The 18,343-nt window shown below is 38.7% G+C and overlaps 3 protein-coding genes across 10 annotated transcripts in view; 1 reads left to right on the top strand and 2 right to left on the bottom strand.

Moving 5' to 3' along the window:
• Positions 1–4,819, bottom strand: part of ST13 (ST13 Hsp70 interacting protein) — a 28,485-nt gene extending 23,666 nt beyond the window's left edge. The window contains exon 1 of the mRNA XM_057742027.1: positions 4,277–4,819. Coding sequence (XP_057598010.1) covers positions 4,277–4,386 — 110 coding nt within the window. The 5' untranslated portion in view covers positions 4,387–4,819. The remainder of the gene's footprint in view (positions 1–4,276) is intronic.
• Positions 4,820–4,950: 131 nt separating this feature from the next.
• Positions 4,951–18,343, top strand: part of XPNPEP3 (X-prolyl aminopeptidase 3) — a 49,960-nt gene continuing 36,567 nt past the window's right edge. Inside the window, exons 1-3 of one of the 8 annotated variants that reach the window (XM_057741232.1) lie at positions 4,990–5,085; positions 5,966–6,004; positions 15,585–15,701. In XM_057741232.1, the coding sequence (XP_057597215.1) occupies positions 5,022–5,085; positions 5,966–6,004; positions 15,585–15,701 (220 nt within the window). In that variant the 5' untranslated portion in view covers positions 4,990–5,021. The other 7 variants (XM_057741233.1, XM_057741239.1, XM_057741234.1 and 4 more) reach the window with 7 other exon arrangements.
• On the bottom strand, positions 10,869–11,941 carry DNAJB7 (DnaJ heat shock protein family (Hsp40) member B7). The gene has a single exon (XM_057741241.1). It carries the CDS (start codon positions 11,844–11,846, stop codon positions 10,914–10,916), a length of 933 nt encoding a protein of 310 aa, XP_057597224.1. The 5' UTR covers positions 11,847–11,941; the 3' UTR covers positions 10,869–10,913.

The following is an 18,343-nucleotide window of genomic DNA, read 5'->3' as shown; positions in this document are numbered from 1 at the left end:
AGTTCTTTTACCAACTTACACATCTATTAACAGTGTATGAGAATTCAGCTGTTCCACACCTTGGCCAACAGAGTTATTTCATTGTAGTTTGAGTTTCTTTTCATACATTTAGTGGCCATTTTAAAAGCCTTCTTTGTAAAGTTCAACTCTCATCCGGCCTTCTATTAGGTTGTCTATCATGTTTATTTGTAGGTATTCTTTGTATATTCTGCATATGCATATTCTGTCAGTTTTACAAGTTGCAAGTATCTTCTCCTACCCCGTGGCTTGCCTTTTCACAGTCAATGCTATCTTTTGATACAGCCAGCATGAAGTAAAAGTATAAATGTGAAGAACAAATGCAATAAGAAACAAAATTTGTAATTTCTTGTATGTACCATTCAATTAAAAAAAACGTGCACCTTTCCCATTTTATTTAATGTGACAGTTACAAAAATATCTTCGGTTACTCAATACCCTTGATAAGGAAAAATGGCTCCCATGTGCCAATCATTAAATCATTATACAACCCAAAACATCTGAGTATGTGATCGAGCAAAGTGAAATGATTTAATGATAAGGAACAAGCATACAAACAGGACAAAATTCTTTAAAAACCTATTCTACCGAAAAACTTTTCAAAAGAACACAGTAATCAAATACTAGTTCTCTGCGGTTAAACTTTAAGACACCAGACCTCTTAAACTGCGTTTTTCCTAAGTTTCAATACTTAGCATCTGGGACTGTATTTAGGGTAACAGCCAAACACAGTCCTAACAGTGTCATTTCTGTTAAAACTCTGGGAGGTTATAGACCTACCACTAACCCTAACCCTACTACTTCAGAACTAAGAGACATGACAACGAAGTGCAGCATGTAATTCTGAAGATTAGATAATACTAATGCATCAGCATCAGTTTCCTGAGTTGATGGTTGTACTGCAGACGACTGTCCTTGCTTGTAGAAAACACACATTAAATGGTGTTGTGGATACAGTACTGGAAATAGTTCAGGGAAAAAGTTCTCTTGTACTATACTTGCATTTTGTTTGCAAGCTATGAAACTGTCTCCAAAAAATTTAAAACTTGGGAGGAAAACCCAAGAGGATTTATTCATAAACGAGATTTAGAGATTCTCACATTCCAAATTCTAGTTAACTAGTGGAAGATAACACCAATTTAAAGGTACAGAAGTTTCATTTTATGCTTCCAAGATTTAAAATAAGCTAGTTCCCTGCCAAAAAATTACAGCGGCTTTGCCAATATAGGCATTTATGTAGGACTAGTGCAGAGACCTTCTCAATGTGAGATCACACAAAACTTCAGTCATAATTCTCTTAATTTGGTAACATTCAATCTACTCTTTCCTATAGTTACTTACCCACATGTACAAAAAACTGGGTGCTATACTCTAAAACCACTGAGGGTACAAATGCATCCTTGTTTACTTCATTTGAAGTATCTGTTGAGGGCTTCCCTTGTAGCACAGTGGTTAAGAATCCGCCTGCCAACACGGGGACACAGGTTCAAGCCCTGGTCCGGGGAAGACCCCACATGCTGCTGCGGAGCAACTAAGCCGGGGCGCCACCACTACTGAGCATGCGCTCTAGAGCCCTCGAGCCACAACTACTGAAGCCGGAGTGCCTAGAGTTGGAGCTCTGCAACAAGAGAAGTCCCGGCAATGAGAAGCCCCGCGCGCCCCAATCTCCACAGCTACAGAAAGCCCGCGCGCAGCAAGGAAGACCCAATACGGCCAAAAAATATAAATAAATAAATAAATTTATAAAAAATAAAACAAAATATCTGTCGAAAAGCCATCCGCCATGCACTGTTCTGGAGACTAGAATACAAAGATACTCCCTTTGATTTTAAATTACCATAAAATGAAAGGATAAAAGCAACTACAAGATACAAAGTGGACAGAATTGTCAAATATGAGAAAATAGAATTAGAAAATACTTCTCCCCCTAGAAAAACAAAAATATTCCAAAACATATTTCTTGGAAAGAATATAGTCTTCCCTGATTCCCACTTACTATTGGGCCAAAATTTTTTTCTTCATATTTCTCTTTGTCAAATTTATTAAACTTATAAATTCTTAAAATCAAATAAAATTTTAAGCTATAAACAATGGTAGAAATTATGGCAAATAAGCAAACAGAAAAAGCTTAAATGTCTAAGCCTGGGTATCCGTGACTAATTTAGTATACAGTAAAGGAAAACCTGAGATGCTTTCTACTTGAGGAACCCTAAAAGTAGGATTAGGTTTAGGAATACTCCTGGACCTATAAATCTCCACATTCAGCCCAATCCCATAAAACCTTGGACGGCTTTCAGAAGACTGATATGAAAGGCAGACAAGAGAGGAACTGATACACTTCAGAGACAACAAAAATTAAAGTTTAAATTTAGATTGAAACATAACAAAAGTTTGTAGGTTAATACCTCAATTTAAAGTTCAGAATAAGGTGTATACACATGCCAAGACCCTTCACCCCATATGTAAGCCAACAATTTAGGATACCAAAAGAAAAATATAAACGGAACCAGAAAGAAAAACTGGAATTACCTACAGGAAACGTTAAAATTAGATATAAGGCTTTTTTTTTTGAAACAATACTTGACAGTATTTTTCAGACCTTAAATCGGAATTATCTACATAGCCCCAATCACTCCTGCACAAGTTGCAACACTGTTCTAAGTTTTAACTTTCTCTTCACAGTGTCCTCCCTACCTCTCTAGGAGTGGAACAGAACATTGCATCCACTCAGTATAATGTTCACTCTTGGTGCCAGATATTTTTTCCTGCAGTATATAGGTCTGCTTTATCTGGAATTTTAAGAACTTATTAATTGTAGGCTCTTTCCTCTAATGAGTAGATAACAAGAGGACAAAAGCATACAAATATCTTAAGTGACACTTTTGAATCAAGTTACTCAACAGAGAAAACGACTAAAATCTAGACCTCAATTCCTAGCCGTGAAAATTTAACAGCATGTCTTATGGGTTTTTTCCCGTTAAAAAGCAGAATTTGCAAAACGGTATTCTTAACTGTTAATTGTTATCAAGCCACCACAGTAACTAATTTTAAGTGTTCTGAGAATTTTACATAAATAAATAGTATGAGCAAAAATCTTACAATAGCTAGAAAACTGGTGGGGGGAAAAAGACTGAGAAACTTCTTACAGGAAAAAAATTACTATCCCACCACAGACAACGCTGGTGGATTTGAACTTGTTTCCTTGTTACAATAAGCTCGTTGGAAGAAATTTATTCTTTCAAATATTGGCTAATCGTCGGTTCAGCTTCCCCTATAAAAATATTACTAAAATAAACAGATCAATGTTTAGGGTAGTACCTTTGAGGGGTCACACTGCTTTGCACTGTCGCTATTTATCACTGTGAGATGCAATTTGTATCTCATCTCTTTTAAATTCCTCACCAGAGGTACTGATTCTTAAAAAATCATCTCGGGGAAGAGTTCCCTTTCTCCCTTAAGTGCCCCTCCAACACGCAGAATAATAATCTCCATTACATGCTAAATATCAAGACGAGTTTATGTATTTATTCATCTGTATCCCTAAATAGACTGTACTTATACTGTTTCCCAGCTGGCATCATGGCACAATGCCTGTTCGATTAATTTCACGCTCGTAGCGCCGTACTCTGGAGTTAAAGATAACAAGAATAGATCGTGTTACCATGCGGGTCCTTGAAAAATCATTTTTCTTAAAGCGTTTGGAATGATGGCACTGCCACCACGGAGGTACAATAATAAGCGATTCCCAAAATAATTCTACGCACTTAGAATCGCTGTAATTGTAAAGGTAATCAAATACACCTACCACTTTTATTGCAACTTATTAAATAAGTTATCATTATCACACCGCTTTTTAAAGGCATAGTGCGTAAAGGAGTTGCTTTGTGTCACTGAGACCTCAGCAGGAAACCAGAGATTTCAAGAAAAACAACTCCACACGAAAGCAAAGTCCTGCCGCTCTCACCCCTCCCCCTCGAGCCTACGGCGCCCTGGTCCCCGCAACCATCTGCATCTCCGTATTCCGCCGAAGACACACCCCTGGCGACCTCGGGATGCAGGGAACCCAGCTCTGCCTTTTCCTTCCCTGCCTCCGAGCCATCTAAGTTTCCCTACCCTCCATTAGGCCCTCGAGGTCGCCGCCAGGCAGCGAGCCTCGCCGCCGAGCTCCAGGCTCCTCCGCCCCGCGCCAGCTCGGGCCCAGCTCCCCCTCCGCCCGTCCCTCTTCCCTCCCCCAACGGTCCTCAGGCCCGGGTCTCACCTCTCCACCCACTCCCTCAGGAAGCGCATTTCCTCGGTGTGCAGAACGCTCGGGTCCTGCTTGCACATTTTCACGAAGGCTCGAAGCTCGCTCACTTTGCGGGGGTCCATGGTTCGGAAGCGGCAGGCAGCGGCGGCGGGCGGCGGCGGGGGCTACGGCCCGATTCCAGGCCTGGGCGCTAGCTCAGCGTGACCGCGTAAAGGGGGCGGCTGCCGCGAGGCAGAACAGACTAGAACCTCCCCAGCCGCTGGCCCCGCCCACCCAACGGTCTCGTGACCCCGGGTCCTTCGCCCGTTCATTCCTACTCCCTCCACCGCGGCCCTGCGCACTGGCTAGAACTTTCTAGAAGTGTGGCTGTTCGTGCTGCTGCCTGCCTCTCCATGCACGCATTCGTATATCAACTCAGAACCAGTGCTCTAGATGGAGCAGCCTCCTATCCGGTGCTTTCAAGGAGGCGGGAGCCGTCAGACCCTGAGGGGAGTCACTTAGAACAGAATACTCTGCGAGTGTGCCCATTAAACGAAACACGACGTCATGACGCCAAAACGGCCCTCGGGCCAGAGCGGCGGTCACAGCGCCGGGCGTGACGTCAACATCCCGCGCCCCTGTGGGAGGAAAGCCCGGCGAGCGGCGCCGGCCGGAAGGGGAGGGGCGCCTGACCAGGTTTCCTGGCGACGCAGCCCTGCGGGCGGCAGCTTCTCCAGCAGCTTCCTCCTTTCCTTCCTGACGCGTACGCGTGGCAGTTATGCCTTGGCTACTCTCGGCAATTAAGCTTGTTCCCGCGGTAGCAAGCGCCCGCAGCCTCTCAGGTTAGACTCGCCTCCCACAGTGTCCCGTCCGGGGCTTGCTCGGAGAAGCCTAAGGCGCAGCAGAGGGCTCCAAGTTGGTCTCAGGCGACCCCTGGTTCGGCGGACCCATCTCCTGCTGGGGCCTCCATTCCCAAATCTCTGTGCGCTCCTCGGAGTTCTTCTCTACCTGCTGCCCCTGGAAAAGGGTGGGCCCGGTGTTCTCTCTACCGTTGAGGTATTCTGGGGGGTTGAAATGACTGCAGAGAGAAAAATGTGTGCTGCCTTCCCAGAGGGGCTGTCTTCAAAGTAACTCGGCTTCACGGAAGTTTGTCAGTTATCACACTTGCCCAGGTGACAAAGTGGTTCCCATCAAGTAGCGCCTAAAATCGTATTTTCGTGTTTTCAAAGAGTAGAAATGAGAGCACGCTCCAGAATGTGGAAGAAACGTGTCTAGTAATACAAATCCTTTGAGTATTTCCTCTCAGAAGAGGTAATGTTTGGAAATACTCTTGAGGCTTTTTATGCCTGAAAGCTTGCTTGTAAAGAGAGAGTAGTCCAGGAATATTGGGGAAGGGGGCATTTTTTGGAGGTGTATTCTGTCGCAAGCAATTAATGCGATGAACGTAAAGCTTGATCGGTGAAAGGTGAATCGTCTGCCTTTCAGGCAGATCTGCCGTTGGATCATAGTTTAGTTTTTTGGGCCGATAGGTGAACAATGTGTGAACCGGAGCATATGGTATTTGACACCAAAGCTATGTCTTGGCATATGTTTCATATGGTGGTATACTTGAATTCATTGAGATTGGAATGCTAATTGTATCAAGACTTGCTCTTACTGTAAAAAATAAAATAAAAAGTAGTCATTGTGGAGTGCACAGAACTTGCTCTTTGCTTCTTATAGTGAAGCTCCAGAAAGCTGTCCCTTTCCGCGCGGGAGTAGGTGAGTAGATATGCAGTAGTCAGTCTTCATCACAGAGGCCATGACTTATGATTTAGAGCTGGAACCATTCTTTGCCTTGTGACTTTTGTGTGTGTTCGTTGAGGCTTTGTTTAAGACCTGATTAATGAAGGTTTAGGACTATATACTGAATTATACACACCAAGATCTTGGAAAAATATAGTCATTATGCTTCAGTTCGCCTCAGTGGAGTAAGTAAATTTAACCACTCTTATATTGACATCATAATATACATATATAGGTTTTTTGAATGAAGGAATCACATCCTTGTATCTCCACAAAGTCCAATTAAGTTAGAGCAAATATCATTTTACTGATGGGGAACTGAGACTAACAGAGGAGTATCACAAGTAGCAAGTCAAGAATGTTAGCTGTATGATTGCCATCTAGTCCTTTTTGTCTTATGCCTCTGCTGGGTCTTACTCTGGCTTAGTAGAGTTCTTTTGGAATTTTTTATTGAGCCAGAAAGACCGTGTCTTCGTTTTGAGTTAGTAGTCATTGTGGATGAATCTCCACTTCCCTGGAGTTACAGTCTAGTCAGATGATAGAGAAGCAACAGAAAAACGAGACTATATATAACAAAGGATGGTAATAAAGTCTTTTTTATTTAATTTTTAAAAAAGTATTTACTTATTTGTGGCTGCATAGGGTCTTTGTTGCGGCAGGTGGGATCTTTAGTTGTGGCACATAGGCTCCAGAGCAGATGGGCTCTGTAGTTGCAGCACATGGGCTCAGTTGCCCCACAGCATCAAGGATCTTAGTTCCCCAACCAGGGATTGAACCTGCGTCCCCTGCATTGGAAGGTGGATTCTTAAGCGCTGGACCACCAGGGAAGTCCTGGTAATAGAGTCTTGACTCAAATGATGTGGGAGCTCAAGAAAGGCAATAATGGGTTGTAAATATGTTATTCTGGGATTTTATGCAGTTTCAGAGTTTGAAAATTCCACTGACTTTACGTGCTCATAAATAGAACTTTGAATGTCTGTGGTGCTCTTGGTTGATTTTCCTTAGGAAGCCTCTGGGAACAGGGTGTTGAGTACCATAGGTAACTTTCTCTTCTGTGAAATCATGCATTCCTAAAGTGAAAATGCTTTGACTGGCTAATTAAGAGTATGATTTCATTAGTTGTGATATAGTTATTAACACCTTCTGGTCATTTGAGAAAAAGCAAAATAAAGCATTAGTGATGCGTAAGTAAGTTTTACATTTTCAAAGACTAAATCATTTAAATATAAGTGTGAGATGAGGAAGGGAAATATTGAAAGTATTAAAAAATAAGTAGAAAATAATTTTTAAAAGCCTCTTTGCAAGTTAATTGTCTTAACATTAATTGAGCACCACATAGGAGAACTAAGCACACAAAAAAAGTTTCTACCATCATGGGAGACTGACAAAAAAGCAAGTAATTGTAATGTAACATGCTTGTGGGGAAAAGGAAAAAGTGTTAGATATTTTCTGGGGGCAGAGAGGGGCAAAGAGGAAATGTGGGCATAGCTTTAAAGATTAGGAGGACTTTCTAGGTGCCGCAGTGGGTAAGAATCTGCCTGCCAATGCAGGGGACACAGGTTCAATCCCTACCCCAGGAAGATACCACATGCCTCAGAGCACCTAAGCCCATGCACCACAACTATTGAGCCTGTGCTCTAGAGCCCGTGAGCCACAACTATTGAGCCCATGTGCCGCAACTACTGAAGCCCACGCGCCTAGAGCCCATGCTCTGCAACAAGAGAGGCCACCACAATGAGAAGCCCACGCACCACAATGAAGAGTAGCCCCCGCTCGCCACAACTAGAGAAAGCCCACGTGCAGGAACGAAGACAAACACAGCCAATAAAATAAACAAATAAATAAAAGAACTGAGCCTGAGATTTAAAAATAAATAAATAAAGATTAGGAGATTTGAAACATCAAAGAAGGCTTTCCCCAAGCCAACTATAGTAATGGAGCTATCCTGACAGAGGGAACGTATGCAAAGGCACAGAACTCTGAAACAGAATGACTGGTACAAAGCTTTGCAAGCATTAATAAGCCTGGAGCTTTTTTGAAATATGTTGCTGGACTTGTTAATATCTTACACCAAAAGAGTTATGTGGTCAAATAAGTATGGGGAATGCTGCATTTCGTAGTGCTCATAATAAGCTAATTCCAAGTCTCTATGAGGGAAATGTCTTTGGCATTAATTTGCAAAATGTGTTTGACCATGGAGCCCTTTTTCTGTGGTGAGTCATGAATGGTATCCCTTGTAACACATTTTGGGGAAAGTTGGGCCTGAGCATGAGATGTATAAGAAGACACATGATAGAAAATCAAGTTGGGAAGAAAGCTTGTGGCTGGCTCATGGAGGGCCTTGTACGAGCGTGAGTCAAAAACTATCCGTACTCTAGTTACATTAAAACTTCTATAAATTGTACAGCCAGAGTGCGGATAATTTTTAACTCACCCTCATATATTACGTTAAGAAACATTGAGCTTTTTTCTCTAGGTAGTGGGAAACAAATGAATAATTTTAAGTTATTGAATAAGATTAAATCTGAATTTTTAGTTATCTCTTAAGAATAAAATAAAAAATGGACTGGAGGGCATGTTATTGCATTATCAAATTTTCAGACAGTGGTTTTTGCTTTTGTTGTTGAAAAATTGTATTTTTTCCTAAGTCTGATTAGTCCCACATGTATGACAATAAATTCTACTAAATATCACATTTTGTATAAGTAGCATTTAAAATACTCTAAGCTTTTATGATTTTATTTTCTGCAAATAAGCATTAAATGCTAATTGTCAACAAAAAAGCTCACACTTTACTGTAGCAGTCATTTCAAAATAGTAGATTTTAGAATTTTTTCTGGTTTCCAGGTTTGTTGCACTGCTATATACCGCTGAACTATATTTTGCCAAAGATGATTGGGTTTTAGTGTTACTAGATTATTTGCTCCCACCTTTTAGTCACATTAAAATTTACAGTAATTATATTTCTACCACAAAAGATTAAATAATATGATAAATAAAATCTTTTTGTTAAAAAAAAGGAAGGATTCAATGACGGGATATGCAGGATGCAAGTCAATGCAGGAAATTCTTTTTTTGTTGCTTAATAAATTCAGGTATCGTGAATGTAGCACATCCAAATTTTAAATCCACAATTTAACACCTCAAGACCTATCTCAGATTAGTGGCACTTCCCTTCCTTCAATTACTAAGGCCAAAAACCCTGACTTCTATCACACTCAGTGTCCAGTCTCTCAGCAAATTCTGTTTGGCCCTACCTTTAGAATATATCCAGAATTTGATCACTCTTTACCACCACCACCTCCACCACCCTGGCCAAGCTATTACAGTCTCTTACCTGGATTATGGCAGTAGCCAAAACTCATACTCCAGTTTTTATCCCCTTCCCCTACTTAATTTTTTTTCCTTAGCACCTGTGACTAACGTCATATTTTAATATTTGTTTATTGTCTCTCTCCAGTTTAATCTCTGTGACAGCTAAGATTTTTGCCGTTTGTTCATTATTGTATCCCAGGTACCTGGAACACTGCCTCACAAATAGTGGGCACTTGAAAAATACTGTTGAATGAGTCAAAGAATAAAAATAATAGGGTGAAAAGCAGTATATTTTGAAAATAAAATAATTACAGGAAGCTAAGAAGTAATCGTTGAAATTAAGTTCACTTAAAAGAAGCAAATGTATGCAAATATTGAGCTCAAACCACTTGCTCAATATCTGCTGTATTTATAACTCATCTATTTTTCATCCATCATAACCCAAATTGTGCTGGCTAAAGGCAGTATTTTGGAATAATATATTTGTACATCCTGTACATAATTCAAAAAGAAAATAGAAAGTTTCTTATTGGGTGTGATTCACTGAGGGCCTACCACGTATGATACAGCCACATTACTCTGAGGAATCCCCGGGTAAGTCTGGGCTTTTTTTTTTTTTAATTGTGGTAAAATATATGTAACATCAAATTTACCACATTAACCACTTTTAAAGATATGTGGAAAAGATCTCCAGAACTTTTTCATCTTGCAAATCTAAAACTGTATCCATTAACAACTCTTTCTTCCCCTCCCTGCAGCCCCTGGTAACCACAATTATTCCCGTTGCTATGAATTTGACTTTAGATATCTCATATAAGTAGACTCATAAATTATTTGTCTTTCTATGACTGGCTTATGTCACTTAGTATAATGTCTCAGAGTTCATCCATGTTATAACGTGACAAAATTTCCTTCCTTTTTAAGGCTGAGTAGTATTCCACTGTGTGTATATGCCCATACGTATAAATATTTTATTTATCCATCCATCCATCAACTGACATTTGGATTGGCTCCACCTCTTGGCTGTTGTGAATAAGTGTGCTGTGAACATGGATGTGCAAATATAGAAGTATAGCTATTTTTAAGTTAAAATACTTTTTTTTAACTTTTAATTTATAGTGTCTAAGTTGTGTGTGAAATGCTGTTATCTTGGAAAAGGTCATCTCATAAATAATTATATAGTCTGAACCTGTCTTAATACATTTTTAGCTGCTAGTATTATATGTGTCAGAAGTTTCTATAGTAGTTTTAAGTAGATCAAAGGAATGAAATAGATTAGAGACTCAACCAAAGAAAGATTTTATGATATATAAACATTTATCTCAAAACCAAAAAGTAAAATAATCTTGGCTGTTTTCTTAATTCTTAATATCACTGTTACCACAAATTTACCTTTCCTAACATACCTAATCCAAGCAGCCACTCATCAGATGCCTACAATCCTACTAAATACATTAAAAACATAATCTTAGTGTAGTATTAAATATTATCTACAAAACTCTGATTAACAGAAACACACACAGAGTTGTGTTCAAATGTTATATGAACATAATGTGTCTGATGAGTCAATTTAACGATTCCTTTTAGTTGACTTCTTCCTCTGCACCTCTTTATGCTTCTTTTTTTTCCTCTTACCACCTTCTTTGAATCCTGCTGAGAAAATAGAGGGATTCCAGTTGCTGGTGACCCCAGGCATACCTTGCTCATCATTGTCCACAAAAGTATATTGAGATACATGCTTGGGGCTGCAGGACTCTGGTGAATAACTGTTGGATGACTGTCTTCTCCAGCTGCACTCTTCGGCAAATCCCTCTTCACCTGCCATACCATTTAAAAAAAAGGGCTTCAACTCACCATCGTCTTCGTCTCTTTCTTGATTGTTCTCAATAATTCTCTTTGTATTGGTATTTCTGCCACTAAGAATTTTACCCGAAGTTGTACCAGATATGTAGTTGTCCATCCCGCTATCATCAAATGCCAAGGAAGAGAATGAATTGAGGCCCTCCTGGCCCAGTGAACCATATGGTGTATATGCTGTATCATATGAAGAAAATCTCTCAAAAACTGGGTATTCACTGGATGTAAAGAAGAAAGATCTTTCACCTCTGTATCTGGTTGCATAAGAGCTTCTTGGATTACTTAAAAGGTCTTCAAGTGAGTCTTCAAAGAAATGAAATGAAAATAGGTCCCTTTTACCAAAAATTTCTTTAAAGACATCATCTGGCTTATGGAATGTGAAGCCATACTCAGAAGAATCATCAGAATGACTCCTGCCTCCACCACTTAATCCTTCTTTGCCGTATTTATCATAAATATCCCGTTTTTCATCATTTGATAATACCTCATATGCCTCAGCAACTTCTTTGAATTTTCTCTCGGCCTCTTCTTTATTTTCTGGATTTTTATCAGGGTGCCATTTAAGTGCCACTTTTCGATAAGCCTTTTTAATGTCCTCAGGTGAAGCATATCTCTGCAATCCTAGAACTTCATAGTAATCCATCATGTTGTAACAGATGGTTGGAAAGGGGTGCTCTGGATAGTGAAAACTGGTTTCCTCTCAGCTCAGGATCTGCTGGTGGTGGTGTAGAGGCAGTGACTGCACATAGCCACATTTTTACATTGAAGACAATGTTATTACCATGAACCACTGCTAGGAGATATTAGGATACTGATTATGTGGCAAGCAGAGTTATAAGCTTATGTCAGGGAGGGCTGCATTATGGTGTCATTATGGGGTTGTGGTAGGGACTAGACCTTCCAAAGGCAGCTAGTCCAGAGTCATAACACACCATCCTTAACCCTCTGGACTGTATCCCCTGTATTTTCCTAGAAGCCTCAAACCGTGCCTCATAAACCAATGGGACCTGTTATTTATGGCCACAGCATGCCCCTTGCATAGTATGACCTCTGGGTTACTGAGCTTTCGTAACTTACTTCTCAGTTGTTCCATGTTTTGGTTTGGGAAAATAAAGAATTTGTGAACTGTGAAAAAAATTCAAGCAGTTGACGTTTATTTCAACCTTAGTAAGTCATTGTATTAGTCTGAGGCTACTATAACAGATTACCACAAACATGTCTGCTTAAAACAACAGAAATGTATTGTTTCACAGTTCTGGAATCCAGAAGCCGGAGATCATGTGTCAGCAGGGCTACACTCCTTTCAAAGGCTCTAGGAGAGAATCCATTCTTCACATCTTCCAGCTTCTGGTGTCTATAATATTCCTTGGCTTGTGGCCCCGTCACTCCTGTTTTTGCCTCCATGGTTATGTTGCTTCCTCCTCTTCTGTCTCAATTCTCTCTTTGCATTTCTCTTATAAGGACACATGTCATTAGATTTAGGACCAACCCAGATAATGCAGGATGATCTCTTCATCTCAAGTCCCTTACTTACATCTGCAAACACCCTTTTTCCAAATTAACAGTCACAGGTTCTGGAGATTAGGATGTGGACGTATCTTCTGGGGGCCACCATTCAAGACATTGCAGTAATAAAATCATTTTAGTGCACTGAGACAAACTTATTTTTAAAGGAATAGGGCAGCAAAAATAACAGCCATAGAATAGTATTTAGTGAAATTTTCATATACATTATACATATATATGTGTGTGTGTGTATACTAGGTTACTGTGTAAAATATATTTCTTACTGTGGGTCTTGGTTTTAAAATTTTCAAAACCACTACATAATATAACAGCTTTATTTCACAGATGAAGAAATAAGTGCAGAGGAATTACATAACATGCCAAGATCATGTAGATAGTTAGTAGAACTAAACTAGAACTAGCACTTTTTTCTATTATACCATGCTGCCTTTAGCTCTTTGTCTTAGATTCCTTCCAGAGTGCATACTCATTTCCTTCATTTTTCTCTATGGTCACTTCATCTTTTTTTTTTTTTTAACTTTTTATTATGGAAAATTTCAAACATACATACAAGTAGAGTAGTATGATGAACTCTGATGTACCATCACCCAGGCTCAATAATTATCAACTCATGGCCAGTCTTGTTTCATTCAAGTTCCCATTCATCCTCTCCACAATCCACCCCACCCTCATGTTATTTTGAGACAAACCTGAGATCATATCACTTCATCTGTAAATATTTCAATTTATATCTAAAAGATAAGTTTATTCCTTTTTAACATAATCACAACAACCGTGATCACACCTTAAAACAACACATATTACTTCCCTAATACCATCAGATATGCAATCACTGTCCAAATTTCCAATGATCTCATAAATGTAATAACATATTTTACAGTTTGTTGCTTGAATTCAGATCCCGTGAAGGTCCACATATTACAATTGGTTGATAATGTCTTTTAAGGTCTTCTTAATCTATTGATTCCCGCTTACGTATCTTACCACACTTACCTACCTTGGAATTTATGTGGAAAAAACTGAGTTGTTTGTCCTGTAGTGTCTCCCACAGTCTGGACTTTGTGGATTGAATCCCTATGGTGTTGCCTAGCGTTTCTCTGCATTTTTGTAAATTGCTTGCCTCGTCTTTGCTAAGCTTTCAATGTGTATAGACTGGACATATTCCTTAATTAAAATGTATTCTGTACATTTTCTAAAAACAGATTCCAGAAATTACTTGTTTAACATTTATCCTTTTTCTCATTTTCCACTATTCTTAACTGTGTTTTTTGGAAATAAATACAGTTTATTTATTTATTTTATTTTATTTTTTAAAGCTCTTTATTGGAATATATATTTCTTTTAAAAATAAATTTTATTTTTAAAACCTGGAAACCTGTACCATTTTGTCTGTCTTTTTAATCATTCAAGAAGCTGTAAATTTAATCCTCTGTAAATTGAATTCAAAGTTAATGTTTAAGACTTCTTAACTCTCCAGATACATACACTGTCATTCGTACTTTATAATCCCTACTGAAACCTTTAGCTTGATCCAGACTTAACCATGTTTTGCTGTTGTAGTGATTGTATATTCACAGGGAGATTACATGGTACTAATTGTGTTGTTGGGATTTAGCAGGGAAGACCTACTGAGTGGCAGAATGGAGGGATAAGAGCAAAGATTTTGAAGTTAAATAAAACTGATTTTGAATACCAGCTTCCCCAGTACTAACTATGTTAACACTGCACAGATTACTTCTCTGAGTCCGATTTCTTATTTGTTTAAAAAGAAAAGTGATGATAATGCCTACCTTACATGACAGTTAAAAATCTAATTCCTTAATTTGGCTTACAAAGCCTTCAATTGATCTGATCCTCACCTTGCTGATCTTTTCCTCTCCCACCAGCAGCAACACTGACCTGAAACTCTCTTTCTGTCCCTCTCCTCTCTACAGGCACGTACGCACACATGTATATGTGGTACCTTCTATGCCTTCCCTTTTATAATCTCATTCATGATAGCTTCAGCTCCCCTAGTCGCTTTCACTTAACTAATTCCTGCTCAGAGTAGACATCACCTACTTCTGCAGTCCCACACAAGAGCCTTTTGTGTGCTTCTCTGTTCCCCAGAGCACTGTGTCCTGTCTTTGTGATTGTACCCATCCCACAACGTTGTGTTAGACTTTGTGCTCTCAGAAACCTTGTGTATGAATCCACACTGCGTTCACCATGTAATATTGCTCTGTCTCACCTCCACTAGACTGTATATTCTTTGGAGACCAGGGCAGATAGTCTTGTGTTATTGTTGCGTCTTTCCCAGCATGTCATTCACGCACAATAAATCTTGTTGAATGAATGCTGAATGCTAATAATACTGCTTCTTGTGGGCTAAATATGATTAAGCACTTTTCAGACATTATTTCATCTAGCTCTAACATTCCAAGATTAAATGAGATAGTATGTGCATATTTTCGTGTTTCACATATTCTCAATAAAAGTGTTAATTCTTTTTCTGAATTTTAGAACACAGCGTAACACTACCTCAGTGAAATACTTCCTATCCCCTCTCCTGCTTTTTGTTGTCTTTCTTCTATTCTCATAGCTCCTTATTCATACATAAATCATACTGTATGTATATATACCTCTATTATATTCTAGTAGACTAAAGTCACTGAAGGTAAAGATAATCTTATTTCTGTATCCCTAAGGCCCAACACAGGCTTTGACTGGCACAGAGGAAGGGCCATGTAAATACTGAAGGAGATACTAATTTGCATGTTTCCAAAGCATCCTACTGCTGGAGATAGATGAATGTATATATATTGTGAGGACTTTCTAGATACACTGTTCCATTTCATCCTCTTTATTTCTCCTTCAGGATGCATGTCATGTTCACAGCGAAGGTACTCCCTGCAACCCATCCCAGAGAGGAGGATTCCAAACCGATACTTAGGCCAGCCTAGCCCCTTTACACACCCACACCTCCTCAGACCAGGTAAGGCCTTTTAACTGAAATAACTGTCTCTCTCTTTAGGTGCTTTGTCTACAACTGTGCTATCCAATAGAATTTTTGCAGCAGTAGAAATATTCTAGATCTGTGCTGTCCAATACAGTAGCTGCTATGCATAAGTGGTTACTGCACACTTAAAATGTTGCTAGTGCCACTGCAGAACTAAATAAGTTCTGTTACTTTCTAAAACATGATTTCTAAAACTGTGTTCTAACTATTGATTCCTTGTGAACTACTGTGTTAAAGACATTTTAGGAAACATTTTTCTTGAAAGCATTAAATGCTCATTTCAATATTAACAAAAATATTTCTATATAGATTACACAAGCTTTCTAGATGTGATTGTCACAGCTTTGAGAAGTGACAACAGTGATGAAGATGATGCAAAAAGTTGAAAAGGTTTACTTCACTAATTTTTATAAATCAATAAAGGCTTGCCTCACTAACTTTTTTTTCTATTTTAAGATTCCAGTGTTGCTGCTGGAAAGTGTGTCATCACTGTTGCTCAAATTCATACGTAAGGTTTTTTGTTCTGTTTTGTTTTTTTAAAAGACAGTTAAGGAATGAACTATGATGAATGAATATCATCCTAAAGAGGTAGGTAGGGTAAAACCAAATGATTTGTAGAAAAGACAGTCAGGCTTTCAAGGGAGGTTAATTGTTGCTTCTGCCGTGGGAAGTTAAATCTGTATTTACTACGTAAGCACATATATTAATAATCTAAATTGCCTTTGGAAACATGTTGCTCTTTCACTATCTCCACTCAGTGAATGATACCAGTGTGTCTCAGTGAGGGCTTCCTTTTAATGATCCTTCATCAGACTGGAATTCCTGCTGGGAAGTCAGCTGAGACTCAGGAAATGCAGCTCACCACTGAAACACATAGGAAATCAGAGTTTTTCAAAGCTGTAAGGTAAGCTTAATAGCAATACAGTTGGTATTAATTTAAGTATTTCTCCATCCAGTCAACCTACCTGTAGCTTCAATTTGATACTGTTTTACCAGCTTTGAAAATTACTGATTTCTCATGGTGAGATACTTTTATATGGTGAGCTGCATTTTCCAGGCCTTGAAACTAGTAATCATATTGTCAAGATGGTGGCCTCTGTATCTAGACTGTTATTTGTGTTGTGTGCATGTTAACTATGTAAAAAGTGAATGTAAATAAATATACACATGCAAGTTTATATATATGTATACACATATGTTCATATAAACTATAGGGGAAAAGGAATATCTGTCATAATTTTTATTCTCCTGGACAATAGGGATTGGGGTAAGTGAGAAAAGATAGAAGTAGGCGGAATTTTAAAAGAGAATTATCAGTGTTAAAGAAACCACCAGACATACAGTGTTCTAAAGTATTAATCACATATCTTTCTCCGTGTAGAGATGCAAAACTTATAGTATAGCAGTGTTAAAATAATTGGGGGGTGAAGGAAGAGTCAATTATTAAAAAAAAATAGAAGGCAAGTAATACTTTTTAAAAATCTCTTTAACAGAGCCAAGGTCAGTTTGTTAGTTTGGGGTTTAAAATTATGTTTCTACTATGTGGTTTGCTCCAAAAAGTTTCATCTTTGGCATATTTTCTAGTACTTTAAACTTTTGGGAAATATCTCAGTTCCTTTCCTAATTATTATACAAGTTCCATATGTATTATGGAACATAGACAAATTAGAGAATAAAGATAAGCATAATTTTTTAAAAAATTTCTCATACTCCCACCTTTCAGGGAAAACCACTATTGACATTTTAGTATATGTATCTTTCTAGACTTATTTCTTATATAGAATTGCATGTACCTGTATACACACTCTATATACTGATCAGCTACTTCCTGAAAATAAATTTAGTGGGAATTCCCTGGCAGTCCAGTGGTTAGGACTCAACGCTTTCACCGCAGTGGCCTGGGTTCAGTCCCTGGTCGGGGAACTAAGATCCCATAAGATGTGCAGCATGGCCAAAAAAAAAAAATTTGTTAGAAATGAAATTATTAGGTCAATACCTTCTGAATTTTGAATTTCCCTGGATTTCTTTTGGCCATACCTACCCAAGGTTCCTGAAGCAACAGTAACTTGGAAGATATTCAGCAGAATGCCATGAGAGATAAAGGAGTTCTGTGCTGGCCGTGCTTACTACTGTTTTAGATGTAAATAAAGAGTCAGATTCACTCCCCCAAGTCTTCTTAGTGATTTTTAAAACTTTTCCTTTGCCTAAAGAAATTTGAGCATCTTAGACTCTTTCTTCTTTTTATGACATTGCCATCCCTGCGTTAAGGACCATGTCTTTAGAGACAGAAGATGTCAGTTCATCCTCCTTGATCATTAATATGCCCTCCACTTATTATCACCCAGGAAAAAAAAGTGATTCCATGTAGGAAGGCAAGTGGCATTCTTTCTAAGCTATATACTATTATGAACCATGAATCTACTTTTCATAGTGTCTGTACAAGAAAGATACTTACATAGTTCTCTGACATTGCAAGGTGTTCAGCTCTATAAACAGCTCCCTTCCAGGGAATAGGCAGAATTAGTGCCTAATTAAGCACTATTTCCAAAAACTTACATTTCTAACATTTTTATGTTCCTAAGCAAAATTAATTTTGGAATATGTGATATAATTTGGAG

This window comes from Hippopotamus amphibius, chromosome 7, assembly GCF_030028045.1.
Source record: "Hippopotamus amphibius kiboko isolate mHipAmp2 chromosome 7, mHipAmp2.hap2, whole genome shotgun sequence".
NCBI lineage: Eukaryota > Metazoa > Chordata > Mammalia > Artiodactyla > Hippopotamidae > Hippopotamus > Hippopotamus amphibius.
The sequence above is the reverse complement of the archived record's forward strand: the minus strand, read 5'-3'. Positions and strand labels throughout refer to the sequence as shown.

Excerpts from the sequence above, each read along its gene's own strand:
- DNAJB7 (XM_057741241.1), bottom strand. The coding sequence starts at position 11,846 with ATGATGGATTACTATGAAGTTCTAGGATTGCAGAGATATGCTTCACCT.